Here is a 23886-nt window from a genome sequence, read left to right as displayed (position 1 = left end):
TGATTTCCCATGAATGATAATGTGATAAACAGGTCTTGACGTCCAAAAACCGGCACCTAAAACTCTTTGCACTCCTTAGTAAATGATTGGCAATGTCATATTGTATGGCCATGAACTGGTACATTTTTAAAAGGGGAGGTGTTGAGTGTTTGACAAGAACTTACTCTGACAAAGTCAACTCCATGCCCTTTTTGCCTTGCAGTAACTTCCAGTCGTCTGCCATGTTTGAAGGCTCAGAGGCTGTCGAGGTGGAGGGAGGCAGCACAGACAGCACCGTGGCCTCGTCCATCAGCGCCTGTAAGAAGGTAAAAAAAAAAAAACAGAGCTGTGTTGTATGTGCTGTGCTGGAAATACACGTCTATCTACTTGTGTCTCCGCCTGTCTGCTGTGTGACCACTTCTTTTTGTCTTGTTTTTTCTCTGTCCATGTGTTTGTGCACCTGCCCATCATATCTGTCTCCTTGTCACTTTATCTTTTTGTGTGTTTCCAGCAGTGCCAGAGATTTTCATTTCCTCCTCCAGGGTGCCAGTGACACCCAGGGGTTGTGTAATAAGAGGCACAGCCAGGCCCTGGGGTCAGCCCAGTAGATTTATCATCTCCCAGTGCCAGAGAGACAGGAGGGGAAATGGTACAGATCAGTGGGCTGAGGTGGAGGCTAGATTGAATTTTCTTTCAAAGTGTGTGTAGATCTACTTGTGTGTGTCCCTTACTGTAAGTGTATGTGTGCAGGTGGACTCGCTGCTGTGTTCCTAATTAGCCTGCCGCTCATGATCTTAACTGACTTCCACTCCAGCGTCCTATAGAGGCACAAGGTGACAGCTTTGTTCAAATTGGAGCTCTGGCTCCTCTGACCTGTGCCCGCAGCCTTTGATACGATCGTTCTCAGTGAGATCAGCTGAGTCTACGTCACCTTTACCTGGCCGAGGGCCTGCACAGATGGCCCATTCCTGAGGGTGCAAGCATAAGGGGGGCATGATTTGTCACTAAAAATACACAGTGATGAGAGAACAACACACGTAATATCTGTCATACGTCAAAGTAACTGCATAAGAAGTATTTTATTTATAGCATGTGCTTTTAATCTTTTAACTGCTTACCTGCTGTGCCTTATTAAATAAACTACAGAAAACTTCCTTCTTTTTGTTTTACAACAAAACAAATAGAAGTATACCATATGGGTAAATTCTGAATTGTGATTAGCATCAGGGGAATGTTTAAATTCATCCTTGTAAACAAATTGGCTTTGTAACTGGGTGATTATTAAAGCTGCAAAGTCAATAGTCTGTGACAAATGAATGTGTCAGTCACCAGCACACTTGTCATTGACAAAAGCAGCTGCATGGCTGTGGGTTTCATACAAAAAGGCTTCATTAAAGTGTCCCTCCAGGGAGGAGACAATAACTGTTGTGTGTATATATAATGTGCAGTGTCTGGTTAGCTGACAGATTATTGATCCTGTGTCGCAGACACTTATCCTGAAGTGAAGGTTCTGGAGAAAGGTCAATTGATCCCATCTACCAGAGGGAAAACACAGAGTCTGGCAGAAGAAAGTGAATGAGTGACTCAGTTGGGGTGTGCACGTGTGTGTGTGGAGTCATTAAGGAAGCTCCATGTGTGTCCCTGTGTGGTGTGACTTCAGTGCTACTATACCTGAGCTGGGTTTATCTGTGTGCTGCAGGTTCTGTGCAGTAACAGTGTGCTGGACTCGTCCGAGTACTGGCTGAGGAATGAGAAGGCTCTGTGCAGACTGGGTCTGCTGGACGACGACACTGAAGGCAGCTGCACCATGGTGAGTAGCATACTGCGGGTGATGAAACATGTGCACACTAATGGAAACAAAGATGCACCAAGTCATTTCTAGTGTAGAGACCTAACGCTGCAGGAGGTATGTTTGTGCCCTGAAATGACAGTGAGGTAGGGGGCTGAATTTTCAGGTAGAAATGATGTGAGATGACATCGAAAAACTGCACACACTTCAGTGTGCTCCCTCTGAGTGGCTTGTAGGCATGGACATGGTTGGAAAAAAATGTTTTTGCAGCAGGTTGTTGCTGGTTCCTTGCTGCTATTTATCTGCCACAAGGTTTGATGTGTCTCTCGTATTGTGTTGAGAGAATGTTTGGACAAAATGGATGTGACTTAGTCCAGGACAATGGCTGCACCAGTCCTGAGCAGTGCAACTGTGAGATGTCACTTTTCTTTACTCTTTCTTTAAAACGCTAAAAATATCTGTCAATGGAGAAATAATTGTCCTGTATTTTTTCTTTTACTAAATTTTTTTTTTATAGTATCAAAGTAGAAGAGGAAAGTATTACTTTATGTGCAGCAACAGCTTGTGTGAGGAGTTAGTGATTAAGGCGGAAATGATGTTACACATAAATGCGCATGAACATCTGTGATATTCCCAGTGCAGTCCACCTTTTCACAGCAGGCCACACTGCAGCTCCACTGAAGCAGTTGGAATTTAAAGAACGACATAACAGCTGATCAAAATGCTGTTTTTTCTGACCCCCAGCAGTTTAACTTCTCATCTTGCTACAATGATGTAGAGTTGTACATTAGGGTGTGTCAGTGCACTGACATCACTGTGAGGTTAGTGCCTTGCTTATGGGCCTCATGCAGTTGATGGACAGGAAATATCCCCTTAAACGACTATTATTTAATTCATAAATGTCTAATTCATAAACAGTGTTACTTCCGATGATGTCAGTCAGTGTTTTTCCACTTACTTTATTGCCAGTTCTGTGAATGAAAAGAAGGATTTGGCTTGTGTTTTTAATTCTTGAAAATAATTTTTGCCTCTACTAATGGAATATCATTTCTCATAAGCACTTTGCTGCTTGTAATATACTAGATGATTTTCATTGAGCAGATGTTATAAATGATGATATTTTATTCTGCAGATTGTTAAAGGCTCAATTCAGTCTCAGCAGGTCCTTGGTGATCAAACCGTTAAAGGAAGATGGTTTTGTGAAGTAGATGCATCCCTGTTGTGGTAATTTCATCTCCCTCTGTGACTGAAAATAAAAAATCTGTCATAGAGTGGTTTTAATAGTTCATGATCATTTTCATTTATTTATGTGACTCAAGACCATGATCAGAACAAATTGATAACAAAACGGTGGCACAAGATTACAAATAACATTTGGATTATCTGATTGCAATAACAATATTAATTTAAACATAGATGATCGGCTTAAATAACCTTTCTCTATATTTCATTATGTTTATATTCTTACATGCAAACAAAATATGATACTCGTCCCCTACAGGATTATCATTACAAAGATCTTACATATCTTCTGGTTTCTGTCCAGCCCCCTTTATTGTCCAATGACCAGAGGAATTCTGATGTTGTTCACTTTAAACTTACACATAGCCTACCCACACTTTTAGTTTTTACACAAAAGATACTTCTTCAGTTTAAGCTTATTTAAATTCTACATAAATATCACATGATGTCAGACTCCTGAGCTCTGACACCATGTGAAGAACTGCTTATCCTGCAAGACCCTTAGTGCTTCTGCTCAACGTAATAACAATCACTTAATAAAAGCTATTTACGTAAGCCTCGATCAAATTACTCAATGTAAAAATTGTCTGACTTATACTTTGTTTACAGTGTTTTAATCACTGTAATCAACACCCCCTATTTCATTGGCATGGTTGCTAACTCCAGCTCCACACCCAGACATACAGACATCAATATGACACAAACCTACAACAACCTACGTACATAAATTCAGTCACTACACCATCTGTACACTGTAACTGTACATTTACTAAACAAAGCAGCGGTAGTGTCCTGCAGAGACTGAATTGAAAGAATGAATAGAAATCATACGCTGTCATTCAAAGTACAATTTAAAACACCACTTTTAAGTTTGTATCTTGGCACATAATATTGTAAATAAGCTATTTTCATACCGTCTTTGCCTCCATTGAGTGCATGTTGGAATAGATTTAGCAGAAACACAAGTCTTGAAACATCAAGATCAAACTGCGTGATCTTGTCCTGTGGGACAAATGATACAAAATTGGAGAAAACTCATAAAAATGACATTGAAATTTAAAAGAAGTTTGATATAGTCAACACAAATGACTCATCTACAGTTCTCCAGGACACTTTTTTATAGAATCTGCTATTTAGCAAAAGTATTCTGGACACGGTGGATGTGGGGATTTATAAAATACATCAAAAGTGAAAGCTAAAAAGAGAGGTTTAATCCTCTCTGTCACCCAGTTCTAACCCTTTGGTCACTCATACATTTTAAATGGCAAGTTAAGCATGAGTTGCTTTCAGGATTTGCATCACACAGGCACTCGTTTGTTTTTGTCAGGAGAAAAAACAGGCAAGTGTATCAGTTCAGTTAACAGGAGCAGTATATGTTGTGTGATTATAAACCAGATCATCAGGACCTAACTCAGATTTTCTTTATGGAAGAAAAGATTTGGATCTGTGTCCATGTTGTTGTTGGGCCTCATTAAAGAACATACCTGAAATACTAATCACTTCATCCGAACTGTTGTTTCTCATTAAGAACGACATATTCACCCACACTTCAATGATAGCCTAATAATATATCTAAATTTCATTCCCTCAGAGGTGAAGTCAATTTTCTCACCTCTTGCCAAATATCTCCTATGCTTCCCTCTTTCGTTGGTTTTTCTAAGATCCTACCTCTGGACTCTGAGCAGCACCGTGTCTGAGTCACGACCTGCACCTCACTGATCAGAGCCTCGGCTCAGTGATCCAGGTTCCATTGCAAGAGTAGTGGTGTCAGTCTCACAGATCTGGATTAAGTGTAGTCCTTAAAAAATTCTTCCCGCAGAGAGATTCTGAAGAACAGCCTCACACACTAGTAGTCTTTGCATGACTGTAGAATACTCGTCTCTCATTTCACAGCATAGTTAATGTTTTAATGGCAGGTCAGCGTCAGGAACCATAAATAACATAAGGATGATTAAACACAGCAAAGACCAGAACATGGTTTTCAAGCCTTATTTAAACGGTGCCATTTAAACTTCCTGCAGTTTGTCCTCACCATCAAATCATGCAACTTGAGTTACTTTTTTTATTTTTAATTCCTCTGTCATGGACTGAAGCTGGTTTGTCTTTTGAAGAATAAATGCCAGTAACACACAAAGTGTTTTGACATTTTTCCTATACTTCCCTAAAACATGCCTCAAGTGTTTGATAATCATTACCAAGGTAACAGGACTAGCAGTAATTTAGCAAAGAGCACCGTTCTCACACACTCATGTCGCACTTCATAAATGTGAGCAGCCACATGCTGAATTGAATGTTCCTAAAACACGCAGACACCAGCTGTATTATCTAGTACAAGTTGTACACACGACTCAAACTGTGTGTGGGTTATATGCATGAGCTTTTCAGAGGTGTTGGTGTTTTCTACAGCTCCTCACATATACTGATACAAGTTTTGGCAAATACAGAGCTCATTCATTAAAGTTTAATGGGTTTTCTGAGGGCAGCTGGTCTGTACATCAGCTCAAATGACCAAACACATCTCATGAAACAGATTTACGCATTGCACCTCAATGCTTTTCCTTGCCATCAGTCTTAACTTGAGATACTGTTTGTGACAAGTGCCAACTTGAAAACAAAGACATCACTCGCACTGTCCTTGTCTCTGCAGAACAGTCCGCTTCTCAAGCACCTACCTGGGATTGGGATTATACGGACAGTTTTATCTTGGTGAAATGTAAAAACAAAAGCAGCTTAATTTTCACAGTGTCTGTATTTAAAAGAGACAATGGTCATTCATTTTTGTTTTTTTTCTACTTTGTGATTGTTTTCTATGAATCAGGGGGAACTTGAATGCGGGTGTGAACAGATGCAGCCCGTCCTCCCGCAGCATCGCTCTTGGACTTTGACGTGACAAATTGCTCTTCTGACTCTCAATTCTCTATTCGGCTTTTCCGTGGTTCACATGGCCAATCAATCAGATGGCAGCTTACAATTGATGGCACTGTGTGAGAAATAAATTCTTCTGTCCTGGCCTGAACTGTACAGAGAGGCAGAAAGACGGCAAAGAAAAAAAAAGAAAAGAAAAACTGAAAAAACCAATGAATGCTGATCCAAAGAGAATGAGAGGAGTAGCCACTGAACCACACACAAACACTGGAAAGTGGAGAGTGATACAAAAACTCACAGACCACAGGGTAATGAAGAGAGGAAGCTGATTGTTTTCATGTTGTTGACTTGGCCTTTTGTTTAGCTTTAATTGACCAAAGTAATTATAGTATTGAGTTTTTGGGGTTTGGTTAAAGGTTAAAAACAGCATACTCTGATTACACTGGAAGCTGACTAATTAGAGATCTTTTTTTGATAATCCAAATTTACCCATATTATACCCCATTGTATTGAGTTTTCTAAGAAAATTCTTTTTTGAGATTCAAAAAAATCCATTGTTTATGTATTCAGGAAGAGGAATTGTCCCAAATAATATACCAAATACCCAAATAAAGGCCAAAGACTGTGAGCTAAATAAAAGATAAAAGCTTAGGATTTTCGCTCCATCACCCACCTCTGGCTGCATCATGTTGTCACCTTTGATCACTCACTCATGTTTTAATGCATGAAGTCACAGAGAAGTGTCATGTTGCTGTGATAGTCACACTGCATTTCATCACACCCCTGAGAGATTTGACAGGGTGAGCATTTTGAGGAGGAAGATGGGACCTTATAATTTTTTTCTTTGCGAAGCAGAACAGTTACCAAATCTCTGCATCTGATTTCCATGTATTTCTCTTAATCAATGTATTTATTTAGCTAATGTTAGTGTGTGCTTAAAGTTAAAACAGAATGAAGATGTTCTGCAGAGAAGCAATTAAAGTTATGTTAACGAACAAAAAGATCAAACCAGGAGGGAGCAACAGTCAAGTGTCCAGAATTAAACGCAATGCCAGCAGTTATTTTGGAAGAGTATTTATTGATTGCAGAAAATCTGTTTTTTTGACCGAACATTTTCAGTGTCCCTCCTCAACATCTGTCTTCCTCCTTTGAAGCTGTAGTCCCAGGAGGAGAGTGATCCATTCATCACCGGATTCAAACACTTCACACTCCGGGTAGAGTGTTGTGTCCTGACCTGTCCCATTCCAGCCCAGAGAGAGAGAGACCAGAATAAATATGCCATGTGCCGCGGCAGGAGCGCTGACTTACAGCAGGATCAGAGCAGGAAGACAAACTCTCTCCTTCCCTCTAAACCTAAACCTCTCCTCTACACCTTTAACTTCACAGTGTCTGTCTGACAAGATGAGAATATGCAGTCTTTGGTGCAGGGTCGTCGTCCAAAGTGTGACCTCTTTTCCCTAAAAGTTGAAGCCCTCCTCTGGGTAATACGAGTTCATCATGTGTGATTGAAAGCGAATATCTGTAGACAAAATGTGCACAAATGGGGAGTCTATGGACAAGTCTATAGTGCAAACAGGGTTGGGTTAATCTGAAGAGGCCACAGAGCAAAAATAAGGTGTGGGGACCTGTTCCAATCGTCGTCCCCAAAGTAGTTTTGGATATTTTGATTGATTTCAGGCAAATTTATTTAGAAAATAGAACTGTTCAAAATAGAGCTGTTCATCTACTCTGTGAGTGTCCCAGGGCACATCATAGATATTTCACAAATTCTTTTGGGGGGGTGGTCTAGAAGACAAAATTATAGTATTCTCTCTGGACAGAGGAAAACAACTAATGTTGTATTGAAAACTTTAGAGTGGGACCAGGTTTAATAGATAGAGTAATAAAGTGACTGTACATGACATTTACTGACTCAAAAAAGTCAATTTAGTGTTAAGCTACTCTTAGAGCCTTATTTCACATGCTCTCTTTTTCTGGACCTAGAGCAAAAAAATATTCTTATGGTGGCACTTAACAGTAAAACATTTTGAAAAACATGGCGAAACCATATCTTAGCACTTCTCCAAATGTGAAAACAGCACATTCAAATTTCTGCATTTCAAAGATGACAGAAGCTTCTCAACATCCACCAATCATCCACTCATAACCTGCTGTTAGCAAGTTTCATCATAGTCCTTTTTACTGATAAATGGAGGAACCTCTGGTGAATGTATACATTTTCTGACCCACAGGAGAACATATACACTCCCCAGAGATGCTATACATCCTCTGTTTTCAACATTTTTCCATAACATAGCCGTATTATTCAAGTCATGAGGAGAACCAGGACAGCATCAGCTTCTTGATGTTCGCTTTAGCCTGGGGCTAAAACGAAACATCCAAGCTGAGCAACTCACAGCCAAACATTAATTGTGAGTAAATGAGTGCGTGTGTGTGTGTTTGATACTCCTTATACTGCATATATCCTATTTCTTTGCGCAGTTGAAAGGCACAGCTGTATCAAGTACACACTGTTTTCACATATGTATTAAAGGACGGTGCATCCTACACTATCTTACTTTTACTGGTAAAACACTAGAAGCAAAATAGCAGTTAAATAGGAAGCAGCTCACTCAGGCAAAAAGCCTGAACAACCTCAATGTGCAGCATGTGAAATCTCATCATATGGTATTTCCTGTTGTGCTTCGTGAACAGCTGATGTTATGCATTTTATCAGCACTTAAAATTACGAACAGAAAATAAGGCTGTTTACATTCACCCGTACGTGAGATCAGCACGCCTGTCTGGTTCCTGCACCAGCACTGTTTAGCTTGTGGGTCGCATCACAAAATTAATATGGCAGAAGTCACTGAGCCTTAATGTTATTTCCCTCCAAGCTTCATTTGAATTCAATTAAACTTAAAATGGAATATAATTAAAGTTGCCAGCCACTGAGATAAGTCAAAACACTTTACAATGGAGGGAGCTATATTAAGTTTTGTGATTGAACCCTTGTTTGTGGCCAGCATTAGGGACATTTTACATGCAGCACCAGTAGAGCTTCACAGGGGTGTGGGAAATGGGAACTTATCTTTTGGACAGAAGACAATGACAGTACTAATACAGGGGTAAAGGAACTTAGCTGTGGTTGTATGATCAGTAGAAGCCTATATATAAGTCCAGTGAGTCCTGCACTAGTTTCTCATAACTGATCCACCTGCTGCCAAAACTGAAGTTTTTATTTCACTAATTCTTTTATGTAGCCATTTTTCATTGCACACAAAATAAGCATGGTAAAATGAAGGACTACGCAACTACAAAAATAGTTTTATGTTTCAAATCATGAAAAAGAGCAAAAAAAAAAAAAGTAGAGGGAAAAAAAAGGAGACAGAAGGACTGAGAGCAGCAGCTGTGTGTGGGAAGATCAGAGTAGTGAGCAGAGAGGGAGGGCTGCTGAGGAGGAATGAAGCTTTGATGGACAAAGGAGACTGACATGTTTGTAATGGTAATGTAATATTGTACTGAAACTGTGGCTAAGTATCTGAATAAGCTCTATTTGTAGGTGTGTGTGTGTGTGTGTGTGTGTGTGTGTGTGTGTGTGTGTGTGTGTGTGTGTGTGTGTGTGTGTGTGTGTAGAGGAAAGAAAGAAATCTGCCTGCCTGACAGTTTTGTATGTCCAAGGCCAAATAGGATTTTATGCATAAATATATTGGGACAATTCAACTCGTGTGTGTGTGTGTGTGTCTGTATTGTTAATGTATCGCAGACACACACACACACACTGTGCCTCCAATAATAACATGCTGTAGCTGAATCTGGCTCTTGGGTCTGCGCATCCACATCCCTACCAACTGAAGGGCTGAAAAACAACTACAGAGCTCACTTGTCAACAGAGCTATCAACTGAGCAAACTCCATCCACTGATAGAAAGTGTGATATGGTTGATGGTTGATTTGGTTGGTTCGTAAGCTAGTAAGTGGGTGGGGGGACAAAACTAGTACGTTGGCTTGAGTTGGAATCGTTTTGTCAAACTACTACTTTCAAGGTCAAGAATGAAAATAAAGCAGCCCCTAACACTGACTGGACAAAACTGCAGCATGTAACTGCTTTATTTTATAGTACTGGCATGGTTACTGGCATCCCTTTACAAAGAATCCCTAAGATGGCCTTCATGTTACCTTGCAGAACCATCTATTCAAGCATTCACATTTTTTTGAAGGTGAAACTAAAACACGCCTCTGTTGCTGCCCGTTGCCTCTGAGCCTCTTTTGAGATCCCCGTTGCTGCTGTCCAGTTTGGTCTTGGCGGTCCATGAGCACAGGTGGCCAGAGTCACCCTGAGTTTCACTTTGGCTCGCTGGGCCAATGTTGAGCACAGATGTAGATTAGCATGAGTTGAGCACCTAGTGATGCGAGAAAGCTTGGAGAGTTACCAAGGTCTCTGCTGCAGCTACTGAGTGGAGATAACACGATGGGAAAAAACTGATGTTTATATCAAGAATGTTGAACCTATATGTTGTTTTTTGCATGGATGTCAAAAGTTTTTAAATCTGACACTGATTTTGATCTCAGATTCATAAAGTGGCCAGATACACAACTCCAAATCAATGTCAATATGCTCTGTATCTGCTGAATGGGTTAAATAAGTTTGATGTATCATCTTAAAAGGTAGTAATATGTCAATATGTCAGTGTTGTGTTCCGAGCTTGTTTCTAATGCCCCAAAGTGGCCAGAAATCAGTTATTGGAGGTTTAACTGTGTAGTCTTACTTGTAAACTTAACAACAACACTACTTCTCCTAACAGTGTTATGACCGCTCAACTCTCTCATCCAGAGCACTTTTCAAGCCCTTGAGTGTACCACTTTGCTTTCACCGTATCAGTTTATCCCCACATCATCACGTTATTACTTTCACCCTCTCTGTCTTTGTATGTCTTTTCCTCCCTCGCTCTTTATATCCCTCAGCTGATGTTTACGTGGTCAGTCCTTCAGAGACAGGCTGATGCAAGCTAGTGTTGTCTAGCATGTCTGTGAAAAAGTGATAGAATCGGAGCATGTCCCTGGGCTCGTCTCACACATGGACACAGAGAGGACTAGACGGTCCTCAAATGTCCCAAATTTAGAACAACTGCCTCTCAGCTCTTGCCGTCTGATGGGGTTAAATTGCTTTGACCCTTCTCAAGGTCAAAATCGTGGATCACTTGCTTCGCTTTTGCCTCAATCTGAGTGTTATCTGCAGGCGAGGTGCTGGCAGGGGGAAGATGTCATCACTGCTTTTCCGGGATGATTTCCAATATTGGTACGAGTGAACACTGCTGAGGTTCTCCTGAGCAAGGGCCTCATACCTCCTGTTCTTATGTTGTGGTATGGATAGAAATGCTTCCACCTGTATTATACAAGCATACAGTATATCCATATCATATACCATTTGTTTTCAGTAAAAGGTGCAGAATAATCTCAGGTCCTATGTGTATGTCATTGACATTTAACAGCTATTCTGACAGGTCCTCATCACACTCACTAAACTGATCTGAAAAACAGATGCCAATGAGCAAACTGTTTATCCTCCTCAGGCTGTCATTTTGAGGGAAAGGTAACAAAGGAGGAAGCGTCTTGGTATTCAGATAAATGTTACAGGTGACATATGCAGTCCATGAAGGGCAGAGGAGGAAAACACTTACACACACACACACACACACACACACACACACACACACACACACACACACACACACACACACACAGTATGATCAGGGTTAGATGGGAAAACCTTTTCAAATATTCTTTCATTGTCAGCTGTCATTGACTTCACATTTTTTTATACTTGACTGAATCAATTTTCAAGCATCAAAATTTCATCACATTAGACGTGCTAGTTTGGAAAATATTGTGTTTGACTGCAGGATGCCAGATTGGAGGTGAGGGGGAAATTGGCCTGTTTTGAAAGTGCTGCATTACCGAAGGACATTTTAGCGCATGCGATGCAGCTTTGCAGACAGGTTTTGTCGTTCCCTGGTATTGTTGCCTATTAATCTTAGCTTTTACTTTGATGACTCAAACCCACTGTCTGACTGTTTTAAAGGTAGGAAAATACACAAAGTGCCTCAAAATTACAGCCTTATTTCCAAATATATGCACGTGAGTATATTGACCTATTTATTGCATTTATTTCTTCTTTGCTTCACTTCCAGCTAGAAAACAAACAGACAACGTGATATGCAGGATCTATTGTGGTGTCTATACCTTGACATGACTTTCTGGGAAAAGATCTCGATAAATACGACACAAGACACGTGAAAAAAAAAAAGATGAAAATCATGCTATCTCACAAGCGCAGAGGCTGTTTAGAAGCCTGGCAGGATGAATCAAGCACACCTCAGGTAGTTCAAAGGAAATTATTTCAAACACCGATGTGTGTCAAGATGGGATTATTTGAAACTATATATATATTTTTTGCAGGTCTAGAGAGGAGAGAAGGTGGGAAGATAGCAGCAGGTAGAGCGGGTATACAGATGGCACAGGAAAAATAGAGACGGCAGAGTCCTACCTGGGCCTGTTTTACACTGAAAAGACTGAGAACGCCTCAGTGAGTCACATTACAACTAGGTTTGATTATTGATGACAAGCATGGTAGCATTTAGATGTTAAACATATATAGAAAAGTATATGTTCCTGACTGAGACACAAAAATGTCACTTCTCCCAAAGCACTTCACAGTACCCTGCACACACATGCTGAGTATGGGTGCTCAAGTGGGAAATAACCCCCTCTCTCCCTCCCCCTCAAGTGCTGCTGCTGCTGCAATGCTTTATCCTTTTAGCCACACAGGACTAACTTGGCTATGCAGACTCAGATCAGAAGCTTGTGTGCTGTAGAATCAAACAGCAGACGTCGGACAGTCCCAGACTCCCAACACTGACACGAGGACTCCATCACAGACCATTAAACCTGCAGCCGGAGGCAAAGGCGGGTGAGATGGGAAGAGAAGGGGCACATCGAGTGTGACAGGGACAGAGTGAGGGAGTGGAGACAGAGGAAGACGAAAGCAGGAAAAAGGATGATAGGGATGGAAAGACATTCTGGTTTACACCTACACCTGCAGTGAAGCAAGGGAGTCTTCTTAGAAAGGGCTCTACCAATGAGAGACAGTGCAGTTACAGTGGTTATTCAGACACGACAAACTGCTGTACTTTTTAAATGGAGAGTCACTTAGAGGAAAGCTATCATTCTGTCAGGATTTGTAACAAAGAAATGGCACTTGTTGGCTACTCCTGCTCAGCTTTTGTGGTCTAATTTGTCCATCGCTGTAACTCTCTGTCTTTCTTTCTCTCTCTCTCAGATTTGTTTTGTAAATCTGGACCCTCAGAAAACGGACTGTCGTGATGACAAAAACAACAAGGTGAGCTGCTTCCTCATTCTTTCCCTCCTCCTCCTCCTCCTGTCCCTCCTGCGTGCGCCCCCTTTTCTTTCCCACCCACTTTTCATCCCCCAGGAGTTCATTGTATTTCACATATAAACACTGGCTGAGTTGCCATGGATTCAGGATCATTACCCAGAATTAGAGGGTTGATTTGTTTAGATAGTATGCAGATTTAGCAGCCTTTTGCAGCTGGTGGTGCCACTGGTGGGCGATCAATAATCATTCCACATGGTTCAAGACTCCTTACAGGAAGGATTTTATAATTATGTGTCTCTGAGTTGGAAGGACAGAGAACACATTATGTTCAGTTTTGAAGTTACTCGAAGAAAAGCTTTTTGTGTTATCATCCAGCATTGTTTCTTTGTGCTCGGCATGTCTCCTGCAGAAACTGGCTTCAGTGTCTCCAGATCTGCCAAAGCTTGTTGAATTACTTACGGTACACCAGCCGAAAGAAAATGAGATCCTACTGCTCGGCGGCCTGGAAGCCTCAGACGCCTGCCAAACACACCCACACTCCCCCTCTCAGGTGAGTCTTGCAGTGATGTCTTCAAATCCTTGCGAGCATTTTCAGGCTTTGAATTAACTGGCCCCACAGTACAAGGCAGAGAGTGCAAACTGTTCTTTACTTGTGTACAACAATTTTGTGTGATTAGATTTAAACCTTTCGTGCTGGGAACAATCCACAGAAGTAGGCACATCCTCTCCCTTTCACTCTAAGAAAACCAATTTTTGCATGTACAGGAAATAACACTTGCAGGTACAGAAAAATATACTGTATGACATAACATTTTTATCTCAGAATACTTTGAAACATTTAACAGACATAAAAATACACAAACACTTAAGGATATCTAACATCCCTTACTAGTTTTATTGGAAGTTTTCTTTAAGTACAATGTTCCGTTACAGCCATTGACCATCCATAGACTTTTTGAGGCTCACCACATCACTGCATAAAACCACTGTTAGAATCAATACACAGCCTGAGGAGCCTGCACAGACAATTAAACTTGCATGAGCAAGTCCATTGAGTTTATAGTATCTTGAATAAAAGGGGGAGAAACAGCCATTGTAGCTACATAGACTCACTAAAGGTTTAAGATGTTTGTATTATTATAGCTCATAATTTGTGACTTAAAATAATGTACATGTGTTGTCAGCTGTGAGTTTATGCATGATTGGTGTGCACCTTTTGTGTGTGTCTGCAGGAAGAGTTTTGTATACATGATGTGTGTGTTATTATGTGTCTCTGTGTGTGCATGCATAATAGGTATCTGTACATGTTCCATTCAGGGTGGGCAGCAGAGAAGCACAGGTGTGTGCCTGGTTCAGTGTTCAGGGCAGAGACGCTCTACCCAGCCCGGCAGCATCATCTTTGAGATCAACAAGTTCCTGATCGGTTTGCAGTGGGGAAAGGAGCGGCAGCATCAACAGGGCCGAGCAGCAGGGCAGCGGATTGAAGATGACACCAATCGCTCCATCTCGTCCATAGAAGAAGACTTCCTGACTGCTTCAGAACACCTTGGAGATGACAGCGAGGACGATGGCTTCAGAAATGGTGAGCCTCATTACCTCCATCATAGAGGTTTTCTTTTCAAGTGCATATGTGTGTCAGCTGGCAGGATATCTCAAATGGGTTTCTCAATATTTTAACATTAAGTATCTTGACTATTTTCTCTTGAACCACTGCACATGAAAAGAAAATTCTGATAGAGATTAAGATCCAGCCAAGGGCGTAGGATTGCATATGGGCGATAGGGAAATGTATTATATTTTGGGAGGATAGAATTGTTGCTACTAATATTTGAGTGAACTTCTTTACACTATATCTGGAATTAAGTCATATTAGATCATTCCAAAGTGCCTTCCAAAGGGCTACATCTCCAAGACAAATGAGTTAGTCATGTTAACATTTGATTTACTAAAACAGCGGTGGCTACCTGAAGACTCACATCATGATCATGATCACCAACACTATGGGGTTTGTTATGACTTACTCATTTTTTGAATATTAATGCCTTACTATACTGTGACGTTTTTTTGCCTTTTAAAGCTTTACTATACTATGACGTTTTTATGACTTTTTAAGCCTTGCTATAAGATGCTGTTTTTATGCCTTACTATACTATGTCTTTTTTATGCCTTTTTATACTGTAAAATTTTGGAGCCTTACTATACTATGACATTATTTTGACCTTTAATGCCCACTATACTATGACATTTTTATGAATTTTCATGCCTTACTATACTATGACGTTTTCATGCCATAGCATACTATGTTGCTTTTAATGACATTTTATGCGTTTTTATTCCTCACTATTCTATGACGTTCCTATGTCTTACTATAATATGACATTTTTATGAATTTTGATACCTTACTATACTATGTCATTTTTATTCCTGAGTATACTATGTTGTTTTCATGACTTTTTATGCCTCACTATACTATAACTTTTCTATGCCTTACTATACTATGACTTTCTTATTACTTTTTATGCCTTACTATGCTAGACTTTTTTATGATTTTTTTATACTATGACGTTTTCTTTCCTTTAATGCTTTACTATACTATGATTTTTTTATGACTTTTTATGCCTTACTATACTGTTACTGTCTCATGCCTTACTATACTATGACTTTCTTATTACTTTTTATGCCTTACTATGCTAGACTTTTTTATGATTTTTTTATACTATGACGTTTTCTTTCCTTTAATGCTTTACTATACTATGATTTTTTTATGACTTTTTATGCCTTACTATACTGTTACTGTCTCATGCCTTACTATACTATGACGTTTTTGTGACTTTTTATGCTTTATTATACTTTGGCATTTTTTTGACTATTTATGACTTACTATACAATGACATTTTTATGCTTTACTATACTATGAGTTTTTATGCCTTTTTATACCTTATTATACTATGACATTTTTTTTACTTTTAATGCCTTACTATACTTTGATGTTTTTATGCCTTTTTATGCCTTACTATACTGTGATGTTTTTATGCCTTACTATACTATGACTTTTTTTTATGCCTTACTATACTATGACTTTTTTATGCCTTCCTATACTTTGACGTTTTTGTGACTTTTTATGCCATACTATACTATGACATTTTTATGCTTCATTATACTATGACTTTTTTATGCTTTACTATACTATGTCTTTTTTATGACTTTTCATGCCTTACTTTACTATGACGTTTTTACGCCTTGCTATACTATGACGTTTTTATGCCTTTTTATGCCTTATTATACTATGACATTTTTTGACTTTTTATTCCTTACTATACGATGACATTTTTATGCCTTACTATGCTATTACTTTTTTATGACTTTTTATGCCTTACTATACTATGACGTTTTTATGCTTTACTATGCTAGACTTTTTAATGTTTTTTATATACTGTGACGTTTTTTTTCTTTTTTATGCTTTACTATACTGTGACTTTTTTATGACTTTTTAAGCCTTGCTATACTATGATTTTTTATACCTTACTATACTATGTTTTAATGCGTTACTGTACTATGACATTTTTATGCCTTTGTATGCCATACTATACTATGACGTTTTTATGACTTTTTATGCCTTACTATACTATCACTGTTTGTACCTTACTAAACTAGGACGTTTTTATGACTTTTTATGCTTTACTTTAACAACGTTTTTACGCCTTACTATACTGTGACGTTTTTATGCCTTTTTATGCCTTATTATACTATGACATTTTCTTTACTTTTAATGCCTTACTATACTTTGATGATTTTATGCCTTTTTATGCCTTACTATACTATGACGTTTTTATGCCTTACTATACTATGATTTTTTATGCCTTCCTATACTTTGACGTTTTTGTGACTTTTTATGCCTTACTATAGTATGACATTTTTATGCTTTACTATACTATGACTTTTTTATGCTTTACTATACTATGACTTTTTTATTACTTTTCATGCCTTACTTTACTATGACATTTTTATGCCTTACTATACTATGACTTTTTGTGCCTTTTTATGCCTTACTATACTATGACGTTTTTATGCCTTACTATACTATGACTTTTTTTATGCCTTACTATACTATGACTTTTTTTATCCCTTCCTATACTTTGACGTTTTTGTGACTTTTTATGCCTTACTATACTATGACGTTTTTATGCTTTGTTATACTATGACTTTTTTATGCTTTACTATACTATGACTTTTTTATGACTTTTCATGCCTTACTTTACTATGACGTTTTTACGCCTTACACTACTGTGACTTTTTTATTACTTTTTATGCCTTACTTTAGTATGATGTTTTTATGACTTACTAAATTATGACTTTTTATGCCTTACTATACTGTGATGTTTTTATGCCTTACTATACTATGACGTTTTTTGGACTTTTTTTGCCTTACTTTATTTTGTCTTTTTTATGCCTTACTATACTATGACTTTTTTGACTTTTTACGCTTTACTATACTATGAATTTTTATGCTTTACTATACTATGACTTTTTCTGCCTTACTATACTATGTCATTCTATCTTTTTTTATCACTTACTATATTATGACGTTTTTATGCCTTACTATACTATGACGTTCTATATTTTTTATGACTTACTATATTATGACGTTTTTATGCCTTACTATACTATGATGTTTTTATGACTTTTTATGCCTCACTATACTATGATGTGTTTATGCCTTCCTATACTATGACTTTTTTATGCTTTACTATCCTATGACGTTTTTATGCCTTACGATACTATGACGTTTTTATGCTTTACTATACTATGACTTTATTATGCCTTACTATACTATGATTTTTTTTTACCTCTATGACTTCCTATATTGTGACTTTTTATGCCTTACTATACTATGATTTTTTTTTTACCTCTATGACTTCCTATATTATGACTTTTTATGCCTTACTATACTGTGATGTTTTTTGACGTTTTATGCCATACTATACTGCGACGTTTTTTGACATTTTTATGCCATACTATACTATGACATTTTTTGTCATTTTTATGCCTTCCAATACAATTTCATCTGATGCCTTACCATACTATGACGTTTTTATGACCTTTTATGCCTTAATATACTATGATGTTTTTTTTTATTTTATGCCATAGTATACTATGATGTTTTTTTGACATTTTATGCCATACTATGCTATGATGTTTTTTGGCATTTTTATGCCTTACTGTAGTATATTGTTTTATTCCTTGCCATACTATGATGTTTGTATGACCTTTTATGCCTTAATATACTATGATGTTTTTTTGACATTTTATGCCATACTATGCTATGATGTTTTTTGGCATTTTTATGCCTTACTGTAGTATATTGTTTTATTCCTTGCCATACTATGATGTTTGTATGACCTTTTATGCCTTAATATACTATGATGTTTTTTTGACATTTTATGCCATACTATGCTATGATGTTTTTTGGCATTTTTATGCCTTACTGTAGTATATTGTTTTATTCCTTGCCATACTATGATGTTTGTATGACCTTTTATGCCTTAATATACTATGATGTTTTTTTTTAATTTTATGCCATAGTATACTATGTCTTTTGACGTTTTTATGCGATACTATACAATGATGTTTTTTGTCATTTTTATGCCATACTATACAATGACGTTTTTTGTCATTTTTATGCCTTCCAATACAATTTCATTTGATGCCTTACCATACTATGACGAGTTTATGACCTTTTATGCCATAGTATATTATGACGTCTTCTAACAGTTTTATGCCATACTATACAATGACGTTTTTTGTCATTTTTATGCCTTCCAATACAATTTCATTTGATGCCTTACCATACTATGACGAGTTTATGACCTTTTATGCCATAGTATATTATGACGTCTTCTAACAGTTTTATGCCATACTATACAATGACGTTTTTTGTCATTTTTATGCCTTCCAATACAATTTCATTTGATGCCTTACCATACTATGACGAGTTTATGACCTTTTATGCCATAGTATATTATGACGTCTTCTAACAGTTTTATGCCATACTATACAATGACGTTTTTTGTCATTTTTATGCCTTCCAATACAATTTCATTTGATGCCTTACCATACTATGACGAGTTTATGACCTTTTATGCCATAGTATATTATGACGTCTTCTAACAGTTTTATGCCATACTATACAATGACGTTTTTTGTCATTTTTATGCCTTCCAATACAATTTCATTTGATGCCTTACCATACTATGACGAGTTTATGACCTTTTATGCCATAGTATATTATGACGTCTTCTAACAGTTTTATGCCATACTATACAATGACGTTTTTTGTCATTTTTATGCCTTCCAATACAATTTCATTTGATGCCTTACCATACTATGACGAGTTTATGACCTTTTATGCCATAGTATATTATGACGTCTTCTAACAGTTTTATGCCATACTATACAATGACGTTTTTTGTCATTTTTATGCCTTCCAATACAATTTCATTTGATGCCTTACCATACTATGACGAGTTTATGACCTTTTATGCCATAGTATATTATGACGTCTTCTAACAGTTTTATGCCATACTATACAATGACGTTTTTTGTCATTTTTATGCCTTCCAATACAATTTCATTTGATGCCTTACCATACTATGACGAGTTTATGACCTTTTATGCCATAGTATATTATGACGTCTTCTAACAGTTTTATGCCATACTATACAATGACGTTTTTTGTCATTTTTATGCCTTCCAATACAATTTCATTTGATGCCTTACCATACTATGACGAGTTTATGACCTTTTATGCCATAGTATATTATGACGTCTTCTAACAGTTTTATGCCATACTATACAATGACGTTTTTTGTCATTTTTATGCCTTCCAATACAATTTCATTTGATGCCTTACCATACTATGACGAGTTTATGACCTTTTATGCCATAGTATATTATGACGTCTTCTAACAGTTTTATGCCATACTATACAATGACGTTTTTTGTCATTTTTATGCCTTCCAATACAATTTCATTTGATGCCTTACCATACTATGACGAGTTTATGACCTTTTATGCCATAGTATATTATGACGTCTTCTAACAGTTTTATGCCATACTATACAATGACGTTTTTTGTCATTTTTATGCCTTCCAATACAATTTCATTTGATGCCTTACCATACTATGACGAGTTTATGACCTTTTATGCCATAGTATATTATGACGTCTTCTAACAGTTTTATGCCATACTATACAATGACGTTTTTTGTCATTTTTATGCCTTCCAATACAATTTCATTTGATGCCTTACCATACTATGACGAGTTTATGACCTTTTATGCCATAGTATATTATGACGTCTTCTAACAGTTTTATGCCATACTATACAATGACGTTTTTTGTCATTTTTATGCCTTCCAATACAATTTCATTTGATGCCTTACCATACTATGACGTTTTTATGACCTTTTATGCCATAGTATATTATGACGTTTTTTTGACATTTTATGCCATAGTATATTATGACGTCTTCTGACAGTTTTATGCCATACTATACAATGACGTTTTTTGTCATTTTTATGCCTTCCAATACAATCTTATTTGATGCCTTACCATACTATGACGTTTTTATGACCTTTTATGCCTTAATATACTCTGATGTTTTTTTTTAATTTTATGCCATAGTATACTATGTCTTTTGACGTTTTTATGCGATACTATACAATGATGTTTTTTGTCATTTTTATGCCATACTATACAATGACGTTGTTCTTGGCATTTCGATGCCTAACTATACTATACTGTCATATGAACTTTTATGCTTTAATATACTATGATGTTTTTTTGACATTTTATGCCATAGTATACTATGACGTTTTTTGACAATTTCATGACATACTATACTATGACGTTTTTTGGCATTTTTATGCCTTACTGTACTATATTGTTTTATTCTTTACCATACTATGACGTTTTTATGACCTTTTATGCCTTAATATACTATGATGTTTTTTTGACATTTTATGCCATAGTATACTATGACGTTTTTTGACAATTTCATGACATACTATACTATGACGTTTTTTGGCATTTTTATGCCTTACTGTACTATATTGTTTTATTCTTTACCATACTATGACGTTTTTATGACCTTTTATGCCTTAATATACTATGATGTTTTTTTTGACAATTTATGCCATAGTATACTATGATGTTTTTTGACATTTTTATGCCATACAATACAATGACGTTTTTTGTCGTTTTTATGCCTTCAAATACAATCTTATTTGATGCCTTACCATACTATGAGGTTTTTATGAGCTTTTATGCCTTTATATACTGTAATGTTTTTTTGACATTTTATGCCATAGTATACTATGACGTTTTTTGACATTTTTGTGCCATACTATACAATGGCGTTTTTTGTCATTTTTATGCCTTACAATACAATTTCATTTGATGCCTTACCATACTATGACGTTTTTATGACCTTTTATGCCTTAATATACTATGATGTTTTTTTGACATTTTATGCCATAGTATACTATGACGTTTTTTGACAATTTCATGACATACTATACTATGATGTTTTTTGGTATTTTTATGCATTACTGTACTATATTGTTTTATTCTTTACCATACTATGACGTGTTTATGACCTTTTTATACCTTAATATACTATGATGTTTTTTTTTTGACATTTTAGCCCATAGTATACTATGACGTTTTTTGACATTTTTATGCCATACTATACAATGACGTTTTTTGTCATTTTTATGCCTTCCAATACAATCTTCTTTGGCGCCTTACCATACCATGAGGTTTTTATGACCTTTTATGCCTTAATATACTATGATGTTTTTTTGACATTTTATGCCATAGTATACTATGACGTTTTTTGGCATTTTTATGCCTTCCAATACAATCTTCTTTGGTGCCTTACCATACCATGAGGTTTTTATGACCTTTTATGCCTTAATATGCTATGATGTTTTTTTTTGACATTTTCTGCCATAGTATAGTATGACGTCTTTTGACATTTCCATGACATACTATACTATGACGTTTTTTGGCGTTTTTATGCCTTACTGCTATGATGTTTTTTTTTGACATTTTCTGCCATAGTATAGTATGACGTCTTTTGACATTTCCATGACATACTATACTATGACGTTTTTTGGCGTTTTTATGCCTTACTGTACTATATTGTTTAATTCTTTACCATACTATGACGTTTTTATGACCTTTTATGCCTTAATATGCTATGATGTTTTTTTTTGACATTTTCTGCCATAGTATAGTATGACGTCTTTTGACATTTTTATGCCATACTATACAATGATTGTTTTTTGTCATTTTTATGCCTTCCAATACAATTTCAATATATGCCTTACCATACTATGACGTTTTTATGACCTTTTATGCCTTAGTATACTATGATGTTTTTTTGACATTTTTATGCCATACTATACAATGACGTTTTTTGTCATTTTTATGCCTTCCAATACAATTTCAATATATGCCTTACCATACTATGACGTTTTTATGACCTTTTATGCCTTAGTATACTATGATGTTTTTTTGACATTTTTATGCCATACTATACAATGACGTTTTTTGTCATTTTTATGCCTTCCAATACAATTTCAATATATGCCTTACCATACTATGACGTTTTTATGACCTTTTATGCCTTAATATACTATGATGTTTTTTTGACATTTTATGCCATAGTATATTATGACGTCTTCTGACAATTTCATGAAAAACTATACTATAATGTTTTTTGGCATTTTTATGCCTGACTGTACTATATTGTTTTATTCTTTACCATACAATGACGTTTTTATGACCTTTTATGCCTTAATATACTATGATGTTTTTTTGACATTTTATGCCATAGTATACTATGACGTCTTTTGACATTTTTATGCCATACTATACAATGACATTTTTTCATTTTTATACCTTCCAGTACAATTTCATTTGATGCCTTCTCATACTATGAGGTTTTCATGACCTTTTATGCCTTAATATACTAAGATGTTTTTTTGACATTTTATGCCATAGTATACTATGACGTTTTTTGACAATTTTATGACATACTATACTATGATGTTTTTTGGTATTTTTATGCATTACTGTACTATATTGTTTTATTCTTTACCATACTATGACGTGTTTATGACCTTTTTATACCTTAATATACTATGATGTTTTTTTTTTGACATTTTAGCCCATAGTATACTATGACGTTTTTTGACATTTTTATGCCATACTATAAAATGACGTTTTTTGTCATTTTTATGCCTTCCAATACAATTTCATTTGATGCCTTACCATACTATGACGTTTTTATGAGCTTTTATGCCTTAATATACTATGATGTTTTTTTGGAATTTTTATGCCGTCCTATACTATGACGTTTTTTGGAATTTTTATGCCTTCCAATACAATTTCATTTGATGCCTTACCATACTATGTTGTTTTTATGACCTTTTATGCCTTAATATACTATGACGTCTTTTGACATTTTTATGCCTTCCAATACAATTTCATTTGATGCCTTACCATACTATGTTGTTTTTATGACCTTTTGTGCCTTAATATACTATGACGTCTTTTGACATTTTTATGCC

The 23886-nt window shown here is 36.5% G+C and overlaps 1 protein-coding gene across 1 annotated transcript in view; it reads left to right on the top strand.

Annotated features, from left to right (window-relative positions):
- The window catches only part of sphkap (SPHK1 interactor, AKAP domain containing), a 50259-nt gene that overhangs the window by 2016 nt on the left and 24357 nt on the right, over positions 1–23886 (top strand). The window contains exons 2-6 of the mRNA XM_022748473.1: positions 203–305; positions 1679–1789; positions 13193–13252; positions 13659–13799; positions 14576–14831. Coding sequence (XP_022604194.1) covers positions 203–305; positions 1679–1789; positions 13193–13252; positions 13659–13799; positions 14576–14831 — 671 coding nt within the window. The remainder of the gene's footprint in view (positions 1–202; positions 306–1678; positions 1790–13192; positions 13253–13658; positions 13800–14575; positions 14832–23886) is intronic.

Source organism: Seriola dumerili, unplaced genomic scaffold (assembly GCF_002260705.1).
Source record: "Seriola dumerili isolate Sdu_G_001 unplaced genomic scaffold, Sdu_1.0 BDQW01000122.1, whole genome shotgun sequence".
NCBI classification, from domain to species: Eukaryota; Metazoa; Chordata; class Actinopteri; order Carangiformes; family Carangidae; genus Seriola; species Seriola dumerili.
This window is presented reverse-complemented; position numbering and strand designations above follow the sequence as displayed.